This window comes from Phyllostomus hastatus, unplaced genomic scaffold (genome assembly GCF_019186645.2).
Source record: "Phyllostomus hastatus isolate PE091 unplaced genomic scaffold, TTU_PhHast_1.1 phas_contig_495, whole genome shotgun sequence".
In the NCBI taxonomy this organism is placed as follows: domain Eukaryota; kingdom Metazoa; phylum Chordata; class Mammalia; order Chiroptera; family Phyllostomidae; genus Phyllostomus; species Phyllostomus hastatus.
Window position 1 is genome coordinate 9,099,887 of NW_025333895.1, and position 18,988 is coordinate 9,118,874.

An 18,988-nucleotide genomic window follows, 5' to 3' on the forward strand; every position below is an offset into this window, starting at 1 on the left:
GGGGGGAGGGTGATGGCGGAAGGGAGAAGCCGCAGCGGCCGACCGGGGCTGGGCGGGGCGCGTCTGCTTGGCTGGGTCTCGGCACACACGAGGGTCGCCTGGGCCCCGTTTCCGCCCTCGAGAAGCCGACAGACGCCCGTGGCTCCCCTGGCGGAGCTGAGCGGGGGCCGTGATGGAGGACAGGCGGGGGGTGGGGGCCCAGCGGGCCGCAGGACCCGCTCACCTCGCTCTCCCGTCCTCCGCAGGCCCTTCCCCTCGGAGGAGACGGCGGAGAACGATGAGGACGTCTACCGCAGCCTGGAGGAGCTGGCCGAGTGAGCAGCCGGGCGGGGCGGGGCGGGGCGGGGCGGAGCCAGGCGGGGCGGGGCGTGCGGGGGGCGGGGCATGTGGGCGGGGCATGTGGGCGGGGCGGGCACGTGTGGGCGGGGCCCGCGGGCGGAGAGGGAGAGCGGGAACGCGGGGCCCCCCAGCAGAGCGGGGACCTGGCTTCTTCACGCTCTCAGACAGGCGGGCGTTTCTGCACCCCGCGCCTCCCTCCACGTCTGGAAGGGTCCCCAGCGTGTCTGGAGGTGACACGGGCGTGGTCTTCCTCCCCGGCCACCGCCAGGAGTCCAGGGAGCCTCCTTTGCAAGGCTGCAGGCAGAGCGCGTGGGCGGGGCTGGCCTGGGACGGGGGTGGGGGGCTGTGGGTGTTTCCGGAGCGGGGCCCTGGGAACACAGGTAGTGAGAGGGCTCAGGCGGCCTGACGGGCGGGCGTGGGGCCGAGACCAGGCCCCTGCAGCCACCGAGGCGTCTCTCGTCTTCGAGACGCTTTGTGTCTGCTTCCCGCGCTCTGTGAGGACCACCTGGCTGCACCCGCATGGGGCCGGGCCTGGCCGGCGGTCCTGGGCTACCCACCTGGCTCTGGGGGCCCGCACCTCCGCTCACGGAAGAGCAGGGTCCAGTGCCGTGTCTGGGCCACTTGGGACTGTGAGGCCCCCTGCACAGTGTCCGGCCTGGTGGCCTCCGTGTCCCCGGGCCCGAAGTGACCAGCAGCACAGAGCTGACAGCAGGGGCGTCGGTGCCTTGAACCCATCAGACCTGATGGCGTCCTCATCGCGATCGCTGAGTTCCGTGAACATCTAATCACTTTCATAATTTTAATTTTTAAAAATTCCCTTCTGGGCTGCTTAAACATTCCTCCTCCTTGCACAACGCGGAGCTCACGAGGGGAAATTCCGGCTGCCCCTCCGGCGTTCCAGACGGTGCGCACGGCCCTGCATTCCCGCCGACCGGGCTGCGCAGCCGTGGGGGAGCCTTGCGCCGGCGGAGGGTGCCGGGAGTGCAGGAAGCAGGACTTTAAAAAAAAGATTCACTTATTGATGTTTAGAGAGAGGGGGAAGGAGAGAGAAGAGACGGAGAGAAGCATCCATCCATTGGCCCCGACCAGGCACTGGGCCTGTGACCCAGGCATGCGCCCAGACCAGGAATCGAACCTGTGACATTCCGTTTTGCGGGACGATGCCCTCAGTGACCGAGCCACACCGGTCAGGGCGGGAAGCAGGGCCCTGGGTGCCCCTGTGGCTGGGCTGGGCGGCGAGGCCCGTGGCGGGCAGCTCGGGCCGGGACCCGCCGGGGGCTGCGGTTGTCTTCCCAGTCTCCCGAGGCTTTGGACCGCAGGTGTTCTTCCGCAGAACAGGGAGAAGGAGGGGGCGGCGCCCGCGAGCTTTTGAGGGGCTTCCCTCCCGAGCTGAGATGCCGGGGCACAGCGCTGCGTCCGGCGTGGCTCGGGCGCCGGGGGAGGCAGGAGGCGAGCGAGCCGCGTGCGCCCGTGCGCCTCGTCTTTCTCTGGGGGACGGAGAGCGAGCTGAGGACCCGGCAGTGGACGTGGGCTGGGGCGGCCACCCCCCGACCGTGTTCCTCCGTTTCGGTCTCGCGGCCTCGTCCCTTCTCCGAGTCCACGGGGAAGGGGCCGTGTCGCTTGCCGGGAGGGTCTTCAGCTTCTCCTCGAGGTGCTCACCGTGGGTGGGCGGGAGGGTTTGCAGCCTCTTCCCGGCGGGCGCGCCCCACGCCGGCAGACAGTGGGCTCTCACCGGCTGGGGGGGTCAGAGGAAAGAAGTGAGGCGGACAGGGCAGCCGGAGAGCTAGGGGGGAGATGCTGAGAGCGGGGGTCTCCCCCTCACCCCCTGGCTGACCCTGAAACCCCACGTTCGAGGGACGGCCCGAGCCTGACTAGGCCGCCTGTGCTCTAGGGCGCGTGTGAGTCTCCCGACACGCGGGACCAGCCCGCACGGTGCCCGGTCCGCAGTGCCCAGCGTCCACTAGAAATCCTCGGACTCACCAAGCACAGGGACGAGTGCGGCCGGTTCGGGTGCACACGGAGGCGGTTGGGACCGAGGTCGACGACCTCGATGCTGCCCCTCGCAGCTTCTGTCAGCGCATCGGGAACCCGGAGGGAAACCCGCGCCCGAGGAGGGGACAGAGGGGGCGGCGGACGGGCAGCTGTGACCAGGGCCACGTGGGAACAGCCGGGACACGACACGGGCCGTCCCGGGCCAGCCTCCGACCAGCAGGAACACGCCACGTGGTCTAACCCGGCTGGGACGGGGATCCCGGGGCAGCAGAGGGTGCGGCGGAGGAAGAACGGAAAACCGAGGGGCCCCGAACTTCCTAGATTCCAAGCCCCCCCAGGAGGAGACTGCGGGAGGTCGCCGAGGGAAGCGAGAGGGGGACCTGCCGGCGGAGGCCTGTGCCGTGCTCCTGGACCGGAGGGCGGTGGTGCCGGGGTTGGCGCTCCCCAGGCTACCCTGTGGACTCAGTTCCATTTCCGTGAGGGCCCCAGCAAGACCCTGGAGGTCCTGTGGCAACCAAAGGGCTTGGATTACTCCGCACGATCCTACAGAAACAAAGCCGAGGAGTTGAACTGTCCGACTTCAGGACTTCCTACGGAACGAATAAAAACCAGAGAGGCACCTGCTGCGCCAGGAGGGCCGACGAGGTTGCTGGACCAGACCAGAGAATTCCGGAACAGAGCCACACCGCTGAGTCCGCGGTGTTTGTGGAAGGGACCTCGCGGGCCAGCGGGGAGAGGGAGGGTCCGACGGATCCCACGAGGGAACCCCGCTCCGCCCCTCCCTCGCACCGGCCACAGCAGGTCCGTCCGTCGGAGCCGAGTCGGAGACCAGCGTGAACACGCCCCCGGAGCGGCCCCCGGAGACGCTGCCGGAGAAAACCCCGAGAAACCGGGAGAAGGCAGAGATTTCTTCCCCAAGACGCGGGGTTTCTTAGGACGCAGGGCGGAGTCAGGGCCATGGGAGACACAGCTGAGAAATCGGACGTCGTTAACGTGATGAGTGAATTCTCACCCGGCGATACCGTGGAGAAAACCAGTAGCCGGAACCAGAAAAGCCTGGAAAAAGTTCGCAAAACGTGCCTGACCAAGAACGGTCGCCCAGAACCCTGTACGTGCGGCGGCGGCAGCGCACTTGCGGGCGGAGCCGTTTGCAGAGACGCCAAGTCCGCGGGAGCACCCTCCGCCCCGCCGGTGAGACGGGGAGGGGAGCCGCCGTGGCGCCGCGCCGGACGGCCGGTGCGGGGGGCGGAAACAGGGACGACGCGCCCCGGCCAGCGCCGGCAACCGCCCGGCTGCCGGGGCTGCAGCTGCGCTCGAGGAGCCCTCGGCTGCGGCTGCGGCTGGAGTTACCCTCCCCGCGCCTCCCCACGTCCACTCCTGGGTGGGTTTCATTTCCAAAGCCCACGTGTGCTCACAGCAGCTTTCCTTTCCAACAACCCACGCGTGGAGGCCACCCAGTGCGCGCCCAGAGGAGGCTGGCGACAAGGGGCGGCCCGCCCACGCGGTGGCGAGCGGGCCTCGGACAGCAGCGGCTGGCCGGCCGGACCCCCAGACGCGGGGTGGGGGAACGAAGTCGGGCACAGAGGGACCGCCCCACACACGGCGCGGTCGACAGACCAACCCAGTCTCTGGCGGAGAAAGACCCTGAAAGACCGGGGGTTGGATTCCCGGTCGGGGCTCATTCCTGGGTTGCGGGTGTGATCTCTGGTCCGGGCGCGTGCGACTCCCGGTCCAGTACAGGAGGCAGCCAGCCCAAGTTTCCTTCTCTCCCTCCCTCTCTCTCTCTCTAGCAGCAATGGAAAAGTGTCCTCCGGTGAGGATTAAACAAATACACTTAACTATGGGGGGCCCCCCGCCCCCACGTCCTTCCACGGCCCCCCAGCGTGAAGCCGCCGTCCCCAGACGGGATGACGGCGCACCTGCGCCTGAGGGAGCAGCGGGGCTGGCCTGCCCCCCCCCCACTGTCACGGAGTTGAACGCCGGCTGGGCCACAGAGCTGGCCCGCTCGCTGCACCACAGAACCTGGGTGTCCGGCCCCACAGGGCGGTTCCTAGGTGTCTGGCCCCCCAGGACCTGGGGGGCGGAGCTCGGGGAAGTGGTTCCCTTTGGCCTGCGCCCGCACCCCTGGGTGGCGTGAAGTGTCCTATGGCAGCTTCCTGCCCGTCCTCTGCTCCCCCCACCAGAGCCCCTCCCCCGCCACAGAGGGAGGTCGGGGTGCGGCGGCCCGCAGTCTCCCCGCAGCTGCCCCCCAGCCTTTGAAATGACAGCTAAGGTTCAAAAGCTGGGTTTGGGGGGGTGGCCAGGAGCCCTTTCCTAAGAGCTGCTGGGTGTCATTTCCACGCTCCCCCACCTCCATGCCAGGTGGCTGCCCCACGGGGTGTAGTGGTGGGGGGGGCTCCCACGTTTCAGCTCCTTCTGGATGCGGATTGGCGGCCCTGCTCAGAGCCCAGGCTGTGAGGCTGTGCTCCCACCCCGGGCCGGCCCGGCCTCCAGGGTGAGCCGGCCTGAGCACAGCTGCCCTGGGCCTGGCCAGGTCCTGCCCCGGGAGCCCCAGGGTGGCCCCCGGGGGGCTGGTCCTGGCCACGGGGGCCGCGGGGTGGTCGGATTGGCTCGTTTGCGGGTTTGGTGCACGTTTGCCGAGCACCTGCTTTGTGTCGGGCGTGGCGAACCGAAGGGGCGCGGAGTTGGGTTTGCGGGGGAAGAGAGAGCTTCTCGCGCAGTCCCGCACAGCGAGTCGGGGGCGCGGCGAGGGGTGCGCTTCGTGGGCAGCGGCAGGGAGAGTCCGGGGCGCCGACTGGGCGGGGACCCCGGAAGGCCCCTCGGAGGAGGTGCCCCGGCCGGCCTGCCTGTTGCAGGGCAGAGGCGGTAACTCGTCGGAGCAGTGAGGGCCCGGCCGCCGGCCGCCACCACCGTCTGCGGATCACAGGTTAAGCCGCGATTTCCTGGGTCCTCGCTGGGGGAGGTGCATCCCGGACTCCGGGCGCCAGGCCGCAGGCGCGGGCGGGGCCGAGCGCGTTCGGCGGAGGGGCGGAGGGTCACTGGCGGGCTCGGGGGTGCGCAGGGCGCCCCGCACGCGCCGGATCTAAACGCGCCGTCACCAGGACGCAGGCGGAGGCTCGCGTTTTCCGGACCCCGGGAGACGGAGGCTGAGAGCGGGAGCTCGCGGCCCCCCGGCGCCCCCATCCCCTGGCGCCGCCACCTCCCTCTGACGGCCTCCCTCCCGCGCAGCGAGCATGACCTGGGCGAGGACATCTACGACTGCGTCCCCTGCGAGGACGAGGGCGACGACATCTACGAGGACATCATCAAGGTGGAGGTGCAGCAGCCCATGGTAAGCCGCTGCCGCCGCCGCCGCGCTCCCGCCCGCCCGCACAGGCAGAGCCCGCCCCGCGTGCCGGGGAGTCTCCCAAGGAGCCCAGGGGGCAACGTGATGGCCACCGTGCCCTTCCACGCTGCAGTGCCGTGGATTCTCCCTGAAGGACACGCGGGGCTGCGAGCCTTTCCCGCCAGGGGTGGTAGCGGGGCGCCGTCTGGCACCGCGCGCCGGGGTCCCCCTTTCGTGCAGGGCAGGAGGGCGCGGCCCTCACCTCCGAGAGGCAGCTGCGCGTCTTCTCTGGGGTGCCGCGTTCACCCCCCGGGGCAGGGGGCTCTCGCCGCCAGCGTGGGCGGGTTGCACACAGCTGCTGTGTGGGAGGTGGGGGTCCTGCCGGCCCCGGGCAGCCCACAGCCCCTCGGGGCCCCAAACTCGGGGGTGGTCGAGGTGCTGCTTGCCAGCTCCGGAGGCTTTCGATGCCCTTGGTTTTACCGAAGAAAGGGGCCATGTCTCCAAAAGCGCATCGCGGCGGCACCTTCCCGTGGCCCCAGCGGCGGTGGCGCAGGCGGGTGGGGAGAAGCGGAAAGCTGGGAGGCCTCCAGCCAGGCCTTTCCTGCGCTGGCTGCAGGGAGGCGTGGCCTCCCGAGCGCAGCGCTCACGGCCCCCAAGCTCAGCCCCTAAGAACAATCTCTCATTTGCCCCAAGTCTGGGAGGGGGGGCGGTTCCTGCCCCACCAGCACCAGGGGTCTGGCTGTGGAGAGTCAGGTGGGGGTGTTCCCCGGGCGGGTCTGTCCCCAACCCTTCCCGGGGCGTCTGCGAGGGGCTGAGAGGCCGGCTCCCCGCTCAGCGGTGGGCGGCCCCTGCTCCCCTGCGCCTGGCGCGGCCGCCTGCGCTGGGCACCTCGCTCCCCAAGCCCCTCCCAGGCGGGTGTGTGCACTGTGGCCCCGGGGTGATCTGGGCGGTGCCTGGGCCCCGGGTCGTCCAGGCTCCTGAGAGACCCCCGAGTGTGTCTGGGCTGCAGGGACCCTGCAGTGGGCACACCTCCCAGCCCCCCCCCACAAGCTCTCTGCTGTCCCTGGTCCTGAAGCGCACAGGGCAGGACCTGGGGCACCGGGGGTGGTGCCCGCCCACGTCCTGGGGGCACGGTGATGCCCCACCGGGGCATCCTCCTCTGAGATACAGCCGCCGGCCCCATTTCGTCACCTGTCACATCTGGGGGTGGCTCTGACAAAGGCGGAGGGAGCCCCAGAGGGTGGCAGGTGTCCCGCTCAGAGGCCGGACGTGGGCAGCCCAGCGTCCGCACAGGCTGCCCCCTCACCCAGCGGGGCCGGCGGCCATCCCCGAGGCTGCAGGCTAAACGCCCGTGAGCCTCCCTGAGCCCCCCACCCCGCCCACGGCGGGGGGGGGGGAGGCGCCAGCGCTGCTAACCGGGTCTCTCTGCCGTTTGCTTGCACGCTCTCAGATTAGGTACATGCAGGTAAGCCCAGCCTGTGGCGTCTGCCTCCTCCTCCGCCGGCGGCCGCGGGCCCGCGCCCCGTCCTGCCCACAGTTTTAGGGAGACCGTGGGCCCCCAGCCTCCCCACGAAGCCTTGAGGGGGGCAACAGCCCCCGGGATGAGCAGGGCTGCGGCCTGGGAGCCCGGCCCCTGGGGCGAGTGCCTGGGCGGCTCTGCAGAGCTGCAGCCCCGTGACCCTGGGCCTGTCTCAGAGGAGCATGGGGTCAGGGTGCGTGTGAGTCTAAGTGTCCCGTCACGGGGCCCAGCTCCATGGCCCCGGAGGCGACCACCTCCATCCGAACAGTCCCACCACCCTCCCCCCACGGCCCCTTCCCCGGCGCCTGTAGCCATGGTCTCCGGGTCGGTCCTGCCCCCAGCCACCTGCACCGCCCCCAGAGGTGGGGGAGAGGCTCTGCCTCATGCCCCCGTAACCTCTGGTTGGAGGCCAGTGGGCACTCGGAAGCCCAGCCCTGTGAGAAATCGGTGTCTTCCTCTGAGGTGCTAACTGGCTGACTCTGGGACGGCCACTCAGTTGGCCGACCTGGGTCCTCAAGGGGCTCCGGAGCTCTCCCTGCACACACACAGTAGGTGTTTTAAGCAAGTCACGCCTGCTGTGCGCCCTTCCTTCTCTGGCACTGCCGCCCGCCCCCAGGTTCACCCCGCACGGCCCCCTCGCACCCTGGACAGGGAGGGGAAGGCCTCGGGCCCCTGCTGCCCCCCTCCGGCCCCGCCGTGTCGCCCACAGCCCCCCCCCACGGCCAGGCCCGGGTGGTCCGCGGGCGCAGGCCTGCGGCCCCCCCTCCCCCTCCCCGGCTCACAGGGTGCGCCCCCCCACCCCACCCCCCCCAGAAAATGGGCATGACGGAGGATGACAAGCGGAACTGCTGCCTGCTGGAGATCCAGGAGACCGAGGCCAAGTACTGCCGGACGCTGGAGGACATCGAGAAGGTGGGTGGGGCGTCGGCGTGCTCTGGGGCCGCCGGGTGCCCTGGGGGTGCAGGCGCCGGGAGGGCACTCGGGCGGTGGGGGCAGGTGCAGGTCCTCGGCGGGCCTCTCGGCCGGTCGTGCCGTCGGGCAGCCCTGCGACCCGCCGGGCGGGCGCTGAGGAAACCAACATCGCTTCCGAGACGGAACCTTCCTAGCTGTTCTTTGATGCGGGTCCGGCCCAGTGGGGCCCGGAGGGGGACACCTCGGTGGGTCCCTCACCGTTGAGGGCGCCGTGCGGCCTCCGGCCAGCAGTCCTGGGACATCGGGTGGACCCAGGTCTGGCTCGGGCCTCCGCCCCCTCCCCCAGCAGCCCTGCCCCTTCTGTGAGGACCTGGCCCTCGCCTCCTCCGTGAGGCCCAAGGTCACGCAGGAAACAGGCGGGCTGTGTCCTCCGTCCCCCCACCGCCCCCCAGCCCAGAACTCGGCCTTCGCCGGCTGGTGCCGCCCGTGTGTGGCATGGCCGAGGGACAGCGCTGGGGCCTGAGCACGCTGGGGGCCTCTGCCAGGGCGTGCGGTGTGCACTGGGGCCGGGGCCCCTCGGGACAGAGCGGGCAGGGAGAGGGGTGGGGGCAAGTCCCCCTCCGCGGGGGCCTGGCGCAGGAGGTGGCATCTGAGGCTGACCACAGTGCTGCCTGCCCGCTGGTGCTCCTGGGTGGGGAGAGCGCCCCCTGAGGGCCAGTCTAGGGGCGCAGCCAGGAGCGTTGGGTGGGGCCTGTCGCCCCCACAGGTGCACACGGTGTGGTGCCCCTCCCTCCAGGCCTTGGTTTCTGCCAGTGTCTCAAACGACACAGAGATGCTCCCCTCGGTCATCGCGGGGTTCAAGGCCAGTGCCGCGTGGAGGGACCCCCGGGGGCCCTGCCCCTGTAGCCAGAGTGGGTGCTCGGTCGGCACTCAGGCCCGCCCAGGGCGGAGTCCCGGGTCCCCGGAAGGCTCTCCGGGGAGCGGAGCCCTGGCGGGGGGCAGCCCCCGCCCGGGCTGAGACGTGGGCTCTCTCTCCCAGAACTACATGGTGCCCCTGAGGCTGGTGCTGAGCCCGGCGGACGTGGTGGCGATCTTCATCAACCTGGAGGTGAGCGTCCGCGCCCGGGCGCAGGGGGTCCCGGCCTCGCCGTGTGCCGATGGCTGGTGGCGACAGGAGCGCAGCCACCCCTCCCTCTGGGACTTGGGTTCGAGGGGCCGAGAGCTCGCCTCGGCCACGGTCTGTGCCGGCCCAGGGGGCTCAGACAGACACACGCCCAGGGAGAGGTGTGAGATCCGACCAGCAGCTGCAGAGAAACCTGTCCCCCCGGCCCTCGGAGCGGAGCCGGACGCGGTCCCCCGGGGGGCCGTCCCTGTCGGAGGCGGGGTCAGCATGCAGGGCCGGGCCAGCTCGAGGCTACACCTGGGGGGCTCCCCCCACGCTGCCTGGCAGCCACAGGGCAGCCCTACCCACCCCCTGAGCCCCACCCCGTCAGTCCGAGGGGTGGGCTCTGGTCCCTGCTGCTCTCGGCCGACCCGGACCCTGGGGCTTCCTGCTGTCTGTGCTCCTGAAGTGAGGTGAGTTCACCTCCATGGGTCGTGGCTGTGAGAGCGCCAGGCACAGAACAGGAGCCCGGGGGGCCCCTGGGGAGCCCGCTCTGGGTCGGCCACGCGCACCTGGATGGTGGATGTGGCCGTGGATGCCCCCTGCAGACCACGGAGGGGACTGCAGTGTGCTCGGGTCTCCCAGGTGCCCGCCGCCCAGAGCCTCCCAGCCACACTGCCCCCTGTGTTTGCCTGGGAACGCACCGGCTGGCGGCGAGGGCCACGAGGGCCCCGCCAGCCTGGGGGGCCCGTCCCCATGCTGACGCACCGCCGTCCCCCCCAGGACCTCATCAAGGTGCATCGCAGCTTCCTGCGGGCCATCGACCTGTCCATGATGGCGGGGGGCGGCACTCTGGCCAAGGTCTTCCTCGAGTACAAGGAGAGGTGAGTGGCAGGCCCCGCCCCTCCGGGGGGCTCTCTGTTCCACCCGGGACTGTGCAGGGCCCCCGGGGATGGCGCCCGGGGGGGCGTCCCTTGCTGTGCGTCGCCTGAGGCAGGTGGCTGTGCCCCCCGGACCGTCCTCCCTTGTAAAACTGAGGAAGCTGCCCACCTTCTGCTGTCACAGAGGAGCAGGCTCCTCCGTGCACGGCCTGGGTGGGCCCAGGCCTCCCAGGGGGCCCCAGCAGCCACCTCCGCCTCTGGGCCGGGGGTCTGAAGGACATCGGAGCTACGACAGGCCCCCTGCTGTGCACCAGGCCGGGCCCCTGCGAGAATCCGTGCCTTGCTGGGGTGGGGGGGCGGGGAGGTGGCAGCTGCGGCCAGTGCACAGCCGAGGCCGCCGGGGCAGGTCCCGGGGAAGGGCCCGGGAACCCCTGGGCAGGGGACCTGGCTGAGCGCCCGGCCTCCGGCATCCTCAGAGCCGAGAGGGCCTTCCCCGCTGCTGCCGCCAGGGTGAGCTGAGGCCGGGCCGGGCCTCTGGCGTCCACACCCAGGGTGCACTGCTGCGGCCAGGTGGGCGGGGAGGCCTGGACCTCTGGGGGTGCGGGGCAGGCATGACCGGCACCTGCCCCGCTGGGGTCCCCTGTGGGGGGCTTCTCCCCTCTGGCCACCGCCCTTCTCGGCCCCGACCTGGGACAGAGCCACAGAAGGGGGGCCTCCTCGGGTTTGGGGAGAGCAGGGTCCCCTCATTCCCAACGCTTTGGCCACCCCCTCCGAGCCAGGCGGTATTTCGGGAGGGGGCGGAAGCTGCCACCAGAAAGAACGAACCCTTTCAACACGCAGCGATGAAACACCGCACGCGTGTGGTGTTTGTGGTGTTTGTGTGTGAGGCGGTGTCGCAGGGAGAGACCTCTTTGCTGTGCACATAGAGCCGCCGCGAAGCTGCCGTGGCTCTCGGCTTCCTCAGCAGCACACGTGTGCATGCGTGTGCATGTGTGCGCCCACGTGTGCATGTGTGTGCCCGTCTGCACGCCCAGGCTCCTGATCTACGGCGAGTACTGCAGCCGCATGGAGTGCGCCCAGAGCGCGCTGAACCAGCTCCTCGCCAGCCGGGAGGACTTCAGGCTGAAAGTCGAGGTGACCGTGGCCCCCTGGCCCACCCCCCGGCCTGGCTCCCTGTCCCACCCCCCGCCCTGGGCCCCCTGGCCCGCCCCCCCGGCCCGTGCCTCCCGGGGGCAGCCCCTCGCCGGCCTCTGGCCCGTTCTGCGGGAAGCGTGGAGGGGGGGGAGCAGTGACGTGAGTCTCCTGTAGGGGGCGTTAGCAGGTGGTTCTGTCTCCTCCGTCGGGGTGGGGGGTTGCGGCGGGGGGTCGCCATCCTGGGCCAGGACGCAGCCTGCGCCCTCGGGTGCCGTGAGCGGGGCCCCAAGGACCGGATGTGGCCCAGCGAGGGGCCGGGGGACTGACCCGGTGTTGCCCCTGGCCTGTGCGGACCCCAGGGGCGGGGGTCAGGGGACAGACGTTTCCTAGGAGTCATGGAGCCTCCCATCCCTGCCTCCAGGCCCCGCCCCTCCGGGTTTTCCAGTGGGAGCCCCTCTCCGGGACCCTCTGTCGTCCCCTTCCTTGGGGTCAGCGAGGCTGCGCTCCAGGCTGGGGCTCCCACGGCGAACCCCGTTTCCAGGGTGGATGCTGGAGCCGGTCCGTCTGCTCCGGCGTCAGTGCTGGGGGCGCCTCCTGGAGGCGCAGGACGCCCCCGGGTGTCCGGGCCGCTGGTGGGAGCCTGTGGCTCGGCGGGTGGGCCCCCAGTGCAGGCCCAGGAGGGCGCCAGCCCCAGAGTCCCAGAGCCCTCGTGCGGCCACTGTGGCCCCCTCGGCCGTGAGAGGCAGGGACCCCACACCAGGTTGGGGGGGCCGTCTGGGAGCCAGGCCAGAGACGGACTGGACACCTGGGCCCCAGTTGCGGCCTTGGGTCTGTTCGGGCTGCGAGCGCCCTGGGGCCCAGCGTCCCCAGCCGAGGGCGCTGACCCTGACACGCTGCCCCCGCCCCCAGGAGTGCACGCTGAAGGTGCAGGACGGCAAGTTCAAGCTGCAGGACCTGCTGGTGGTGCCCATGCAGAGGGTGCTCAAGTACCACCTCCTCCTGAAGGTGAGCGCCTCGCTCAGCCGGCGGACGGGGGCGGGGCCGGCAGGCTGTCAGGGGCTGCTCAGCGTGTCAAGACTGGCGGTCTGTATTAGGAACAGCTTCTACGTACAGGGGATGTTTGTCCCAGAAAACACACAGGAGAAAATTATGATTAAAGTCTGTAAGAGAAGAGAAAATACAAGACACAGAAAAGAGCCTTCTGACCAGGAATAAGCAAGTTCCTTCCTCCTCAGCCATGTCTGAGCTCCCTGGTAGCCATGGTAAAAATGGAAACAGGAAGTCTTTCTGGACAGACAGACCTGGGATGAGGCAGGGGTTTCTGGGAGTTGCTGAGGGAGGCTCTTGAGTGACTCAACCAGGTGTCTGTTAGCTCCACACTGTGCTTTGTGCTGCCTCAAGTGTCTGTTGTCCCCAAGACTTGGGGCCACCTCTCCCTGGACCAGCGTGTGGTCTAGGTGAGGGCCCACGGTCCATCTGCTGGAATCGGGCTGCCGACCCTGAGCCCGGGCCAGTGGGAGGGTCCCTGGGGCCTCAGTCTGTGCACACCTGCACTGGTGGGTGTAAGGAGAGGCCAGGACCCCCAAACGGTGACCGGGACCCCCTCTCACCCTGCCCCCAGGAACTTCTGAGCCATTCCACTGACCGGCCGGAGAGGCAGCAGCTGAAGGAAGCACTGGAAGCCATGCAGGTGGGCGGGTAAACTGAGGCAGGGAGAGGCCGGGCCGGGCTGGGCTTGGAGTACCGAACCTGTGTTTTTGGACTGGAATCGGGCTCGATAATGAGCCTTGCTCTGTGACCACAAGTGTAGATTTTCCTGGGAACAGAGCCGGGGACGGGGTGGTGGGGAGACCCACCCAGGGGCCGCGGGGCAGGTGGGCGGGGCCGGAGGCCTCCTGTCTTCCCGCTGCCTGCGCGTCCGCCGGGGCTGGCACAAGTTCCCAGGCACTGGACGCAGTTCCGGGCTGCCCCCTGCCCAGCCCCGTGACCTCTGCTTGCTTCTGAGATTCCTGCCCCGCCCAGCCAGCCCACCGGTGTCCCTCTCCCTCTGCCCAGGGAAGCCCACTGTCTGGACATGCCTCCCTGGGGGGCGAGGCTCCACACCCCTCTGGGGCTCCCCTCTGCCCCCCCAAATCAGGCATGGGCTCGTATGGCTCTGCAGCGGTGGCCCCTGAGGCTGAGCGGCTGCACAGGGTGTCCGGCGTCTCCTAATGTCACTGCCTGGGGTCTTGGACCCCGCCCTGCCAGGGGGCTCCTTGTGGGAACCCGCAGGGGGCGCTGGGGGCAGGGGCTGGAGCTGGCCCCCACCTCGGCCTGGCCCGAGGATTCCACCCGAGGCAGCCAGCCCTCCCTCCGGTCAGGGTCCGTGCCCTCTGCGTGGGGTCTGGGGTGGGGCTGGGTCCCCTGGCTCTCCCTACAGCGCTGGGTGCTGGGCCCAAGGGCACTCGGTCCTCTGACTCTCTGTGCACACTGCCCCCTGGTGGCCAGCAGGGGCTGCAGCACGTGGACACAGCTGGCTGTGGGGTTCACCACCCCTGGCAGGCGGTGGCCTGCGGGGTGTCCGCTCCCCGGAGCTAAGAAGCCGGCCGATCCCAGTCTCCTTTGCTGCCTGTTTCTCCATCTAACCTGGAAGCGGACCGGGGGCGGGAGTTTGGGGCCCCTGGTCCAGCCCCCGGGGTATGCTCTGGGGCTGCTGTGACCTTGTCTGCCTCGGCGTCTTCGACTGCCTCAGCGGCCGAGCCCTGCTGGCCCCGCCCGTGCAGGCTTGCCGACCGCCCCCCCCCCCCCGCCGCCCTGTCACCCCCCAGGACCTGGCCATGTACATAAACGAGGTGAAGCGGGACAAGGAGACCCTCAAGAAAATCAGCGAATTTCAGAGCTCCATCGAGAACCTGGTAGGTGTGGCGGGCGCTCCCGGGGCCGGGGGGGTGACGAGGGGCTTTGGAGACGACCTCACGGTCCCGTCACGGAACACGCCGCTGCAAGCACGCACTGGCCCGGCTGGGTCCTGGGAGCCGGGACGCCCTGCCCGTGCCCGCAGCCCAGTGCCCGGCGCTCAGGGGGCCAGCTGCCACAGGTGGTGCAGTGTGTGCCCAGGAGCTGCCCCCGGGGCCTCCCGTCCCCCTCAGCCTCCAACAGGCTGTCGTGGGACCCTCAGAGCTCATCCTTGGGCGCCGGGCGAGCGCCGTGTCCCGCTGGGGGGAGGAGCTGGGCCACCCGGGGGCATACATGTCCGAGGACGCCCACCAACCACTCAGGGACCTGCCGGGTGTCCACCCAGCCTTCCCCACTGCTGCTCGGTCGCCGTACGGGGCCAGGTGCTGCTTCACTGTGGGGTCCGTCCTGTGCGCTGTGGGGCCGAGAGCGGCGCCCTGGGTCCACCAGACGCTGGTGGCACCTCCCCTTGGGAGGCCCAGTGGTGACAACCAGATACATCTCCGGAGGTGGCCGGGTGCCCCGTGGGGGCAGAGGTGCCCCTGGCGGAGAGCCGCTGTCTCGTACCAGACGTTCGCTCCCTCTGGTCCTCGGACTTGGCAGGGTCCCAGTGAGTCCCCGTCAGGGTCACACCAACACGGAGGCTTTTGCCAAGGAGGCTCCGGGAGCCCAGGCTGCCGCCTGCCGCCCATGCGCCCGCCCCTCGCCCTCTGCTACTGGGGAGCCCAGAGAAGGTGGGCCCCGCAGGCCGCCGCCTGGAGAGTGCCCCTCAGGGGTCCCCAGGGAAGGAAGGACGTCCCCAGACAGAGGACATTGGGGCCTGACGCCCCGAGGCCTGGTTTGCAGTGCCGGCGGTGCCCGGGGAGCCGAGGCAGTCCGATTTCCCCGCGCCGACGGTTCCTAGATGCTCCGTCATAGACGGACATCACTGCGGTCATGTGAAGAGAGAAGAGTTCTGTTTGTCGTTTAGAAAACTTTTTTACGTGTGCATGAAGACGTAACAAAGCCACGGCCGCAGTGGTGAACCGGCGTGGAGCGCTCCCTCGGGTCCAGCGTGCCCCAGCCTCCAGAGCGTGTTCTCCAGAGCCGGCCCCCCGGGTGGGGTGGGGGGCAGCACTCTGCACCCCCCCTCAGAGGGCAGACGTGGAGGAGGCCCGGGGGAGTCGCTGAGTAGCAGGGTGCTCACCCCAAAGCTGCTGGGCTCAGAGTCGCGTTCCGGCAGCTTCTGGAACGTTCAGAGAACGGAGCAGAGGATGCCGAGAACCGCCCGGCGCATTGTGCCACGTGGGCCACGCAGGGGCCTGGCGAGAGCCCGTCTCTGAACCGGGGCCGAGGGGCCCCGATGACAAACGAGCCGGAAAACGAAAATGGAATCTCAGCACCCGGGCGGGGGTTTGCCAGGAAGCCGCTTCCTGGGGCAGGGCAGCGGCTGGCAGGACCCCGCGCCCGCCCGCCCGCCCGCCCCCTCTCTCTGATAAGGCCCTCTGTTTCCCTGAACTGGGCTGTTGGCCGGGCGACTGGCTTTTCCTGCCAGGCCCCCGCTCGGCCCACCGCACCGCCGCCACCTGTTGGGGGCGCCCTCCCTGCGTCGCTGTGCGTTCCTGCAGGGCTGAAGGCGGTCCTGGGGGGGGGGCTGCGGGGTCGGGGCAGGCACAGGAGCCCCCAGGGCAGCTCCCTCCGTCGTCTGCTGTCCCCCCTTGTTCTGAGCCCCAGCCAGGACACCCCCACTCCGAGTTCATTCCTCTGGACCCCGTGGGAGCCGCCCGCTTTGAGCTGGTGCTCACCTGCCCCTCCTCCCCACGCAGGCGCTGGGCCTTGTGGGGGGGGGGGGCCCTGGGGCTGCTGACGCCTCCCCTGTCTTCCCCAGCAAGTGAAACTGGAGGAGTTCGGGAGGCCCAAGATCGACGGGGAGCTGAAGGTCCGGTCCATAGTCAACCACACCAAGCAGGACAGGTGAGGGGGCGGCCGCCCCCAGCGCAGCCCGGCACCCGCCGCGGGGCACAGCTTCCCCGGGGCCGGGAGCTGCCTGCCCACCACCCGGCTTCGTGCCGCTCCGTTTTAATGGCTTCCTTCCTTCCCGGCGGCCACGCTGGGGAGCCGTGGGCGCCGGCGGCTGCCGCGCCCAGGGGGCTGCCCTGCCTGTGGCCGGCGCTGGGCTGGGCTGGGCTGGGAGCTGGCGAGCGCTCAGGCTCCCGGGAGCCGGTCAGACGGCCGCTGCGTGAGCTCTTTGCTGAGTGACCGAGGGAGTGACCGAGGGAACCCTGTGCAAGGCCTGGGGCCCTGGCGGGGGGCGCCGCCCACACAGTGGGGCCCCGTGGGGCCCCGGGTCTGGTTAGCTGGACGTGGAGCCAGAGGGTGGGGGCGGGGGGCGTCCCGGAGGGGCCGTGGCCGAGCAGCCGAGACCCGGCCGGGGGTCTCGTGCGGGGGCCCCACTCACGGCCCCCCTGGCCGTGCCGTTGGGCCAGGTACCTGTTCCTGTTCGACAAGGTGGTCATCGTCTGCAAGAGGAGGGGCTACAGCTACGAGCTGAAGGAGGTCATCGAGCTGCTGCTCCACAAGGTGACCGACGACCCCACGAACAACAAGGACCTCAAGAAGGTGGGTCCCCCGTCCCCTGGGCCGCGCCCGGCAGGGGCAGGCCGTGAGAGCCCCCCGAGGGAGGTGTGGGGGGTGGTCTTGGGAAGAGAGTGAGGCCCAGTGGGGTTGGGGGTGACCCTGACCCCGGGGGCTGCGGTGGGGGCGGGGCCTCCCTGTCTTCCATTCTCTCGTCACTGTGACGTCTGCTGGAGGCACGCCCGCTCTGTGCCCGCCTGCCCGGCCAGCCCCTGGCCTCTCTTTGACTCTCTCCCGGGAGTGGGAGTGGCCAGGGCCCAGCTGCCCAGGGAGGAGGCGGAGCAGAGGGACCCGGCCCAAGTTCTGGGTGAGAGCCCACCCCGGGCCTCGGCCGCCCGGCTCCAGCCCACGTGGCCCCGAAGCAAGTGGGCCTTCCGGCCCCTCCCCAGCCCCTTGGGGGAGGGCTCTGGGTGGCCCCACCGTGGCTGTCAGACCGTGTCCAGGCAGTGGGCCATGGCGACTAGGGGTGGGGCTGTGGTCACTGAGGGTGGGAGCTTGCTGTCCAGGGGCGGAGCCAAGGCTATTGGGGGCGTGGTTATGGCTGTGGGGGCGGGGCTGTGGGTGGGGCCATGCCTATGGGGGAGGGGTCATGCTGCCCGGGTGGGGCTGCCGGGCCCCCCTGTTCAGTGTGGGTCCTGCAGACGCTTCTGGCCCCGGAGCTTGAGCCCGGCCTGTGGGCGGCCCTGAGCCGGGTGTGGGGGCCGGGAGCCCACATGCTACAAACCCCAGGCCCCGGACTTCAGAGCTTACTGTGTGGAGTGCAGGCGCTGCCTGGAGGAGCTCTTAGGGGTGACCCACCTAACCCCGTGTCTGCACAAGCTTCGGGGACCCAGAGGGGCGACCTGAGGCCGCTCCCCAGTCTCAGGGCCGAAGACGCAGCCCCCAAGTCCCAGGCCCTGGCACCTCGCCCCCTGGGAGGGGCCCTCACTGGTTGCCCCAGCCTAGGGTCCCGGGCTGCAGCGCCCACCGCAGGGCCGGGCCGGGCCTCCTAACAACCCGCGTCCCCTTTCCTTCCTCTCCTCATGCTTCCTAGTCCCACGGGAAAATGGTAAGGACCCCGCTGGGCCCGCGGAGGGTGGGCGGGCTCACGGCCTTCTTCCCCCCTAGTTTCTGAGTCGTGACGATGACCCGTGTGCAGGAGAAAAGGTCGGCCCTTCACCGACCGAGGGCGCTGAGCAGGGGTCCCGCGCCTGCCCGAGCGCACCCACGCCACGCCCTGGAGGGCGGGGACCGCGGCGCCCGGGCGTTCCCGGTGCCCCTCTGCCGCGCTCGGCCCTTTCTCGGGCCCCGCCTCTTTTTCCGCTGATTTGCCTCAGAGGGTTTCTTTAGCATCACATTCGGGAAGTGAAAGTGGGCGGGCAGGTGTCATGGGCGGCCTCCCCGGGGCCAGTTCCTGACCGCGGGTCCCCGGGGACCGGGCTCCAGCACTAGGGGCGGCCGGCCGCACCCAGGGTGCTCAGTGAGGGCGCACTTGTCCGGGAGGGAGGCGGGTGCCAGGGGATCCTGTAAGAGGGGCGTGCGCGTGCACGTGTATATGTATGCACACGTGTGCACACGGCCACACACATGAGCACACTGCACACATGTGCACGTGTAGGCAGGCACACATGAGTGCACATACACACAGGTGTACACGCAGACAACACACATAAGCGAACTGTACCCACGTGAACACGCGGGCAGGCACGTGGCCACATGCCAGAACTGCGTGCACACACATGCAAGCACATGCACACCTGAGTGCCCTGTAGACACGTGCTCGCAAGGGCATAGCTGCGTGCACAGAAACGCACAGCGCGTGCACACGTGCTGGTGCACACAAAGGCACACGCATGTGCATGGTGCACTTGCACGCATGCAGGCACAGACACACCCAGACACACTCACACTCACTTGTTCACACACGCTCAGTGAGCCGGAAGCCCCGCCCGCAGCAACCTGGCCGGGCCCCCCCCGCAGTGGTCCTATGGCTTCTACCTGATCCACCTGCAAGGCAAGCAGGGCTTCCAGTTCTTCTGCAAGACGGAGGACATGAAGCGGAGGTGGATGGAGCAGTTCGAGATGGCCATGTGAGTCCGCGTGGCCGCGCCCCGGTGCGGCAGCCCCGGGAGGAGGGGTTTCTGCCGCCCTCTCGGACCAGGGCTCGGGCAGACCCCGAGACAGAGCCGACCTCGGCACCCCGGCCCCACTCTGGTGGCGTCCGGGCTACTTTACGACCCAGCCGGCAAGGGGGCCTC

At 70.0% G+C, this 18,988-nt stretch overlaps 1 protein-coding gene across 4 annotated transcripts in view; it reads left to right on the plus strand.

Annotated features, from left to right (window-relative positions):
- VAV2 (vav guanine nucleotide exchange factor 2) overlaps positions 1-18,988 on the plus strand; it is a 90,193-nt gene that overhangs the window by 57,708 nt on the left and 13,497 nt on the right. For 2 of the 4 annotated variants that reach the window (XM_045846065.1, XM_045846067.1), the window contains exons 4-16: positions 246-314; positions 5,560-5,662; positions 7,989-8,087; positions 9,127-9,195; positions 9,973-10,073; positions 11,105-11,204; positions 12,114-12,209; positions 12,826-12,894; positions 14,012-14,098; positions 16,006-16,091; positions 16,604-16,736; positions 17,785-17,799; positions 18,711-18,820. In XM_045846065.1, the coding sequence (XP_045702021.1) occupies positions 246-314; positions 5,560-5,662; positions 7,989-8,087; positions 9,127-9,195; positions 9,973-10,073; positions 11,105-11,204; positions 12,114-12,209; positions 12,826-12,894; positions 14,012-14,098; positions 16,006-16,091; positions 16,604-16,736; positions 17,785-17,799; positions 18,711-18,820 (1,137 nt within the window). The remainder of the gene's footprint in view (positions 1-245; positions 315-5,559; positions 5,663-7,988; positions 8,088-9,126; positions 9,196-9,972; positions 10,074-11,104; positions 11,205-12,113; positions 12,210-12,825; positions 12,895-14,011; positions 14,099-16,005; positions 16,092-16,603; positions 16,737-17,784; positions 17,800-18,710; positions 18,821-18,988) is intronic. The other 2 variants (XM_045846069.1, XM_045846066.1) reach the window with 1 other exon arrangement.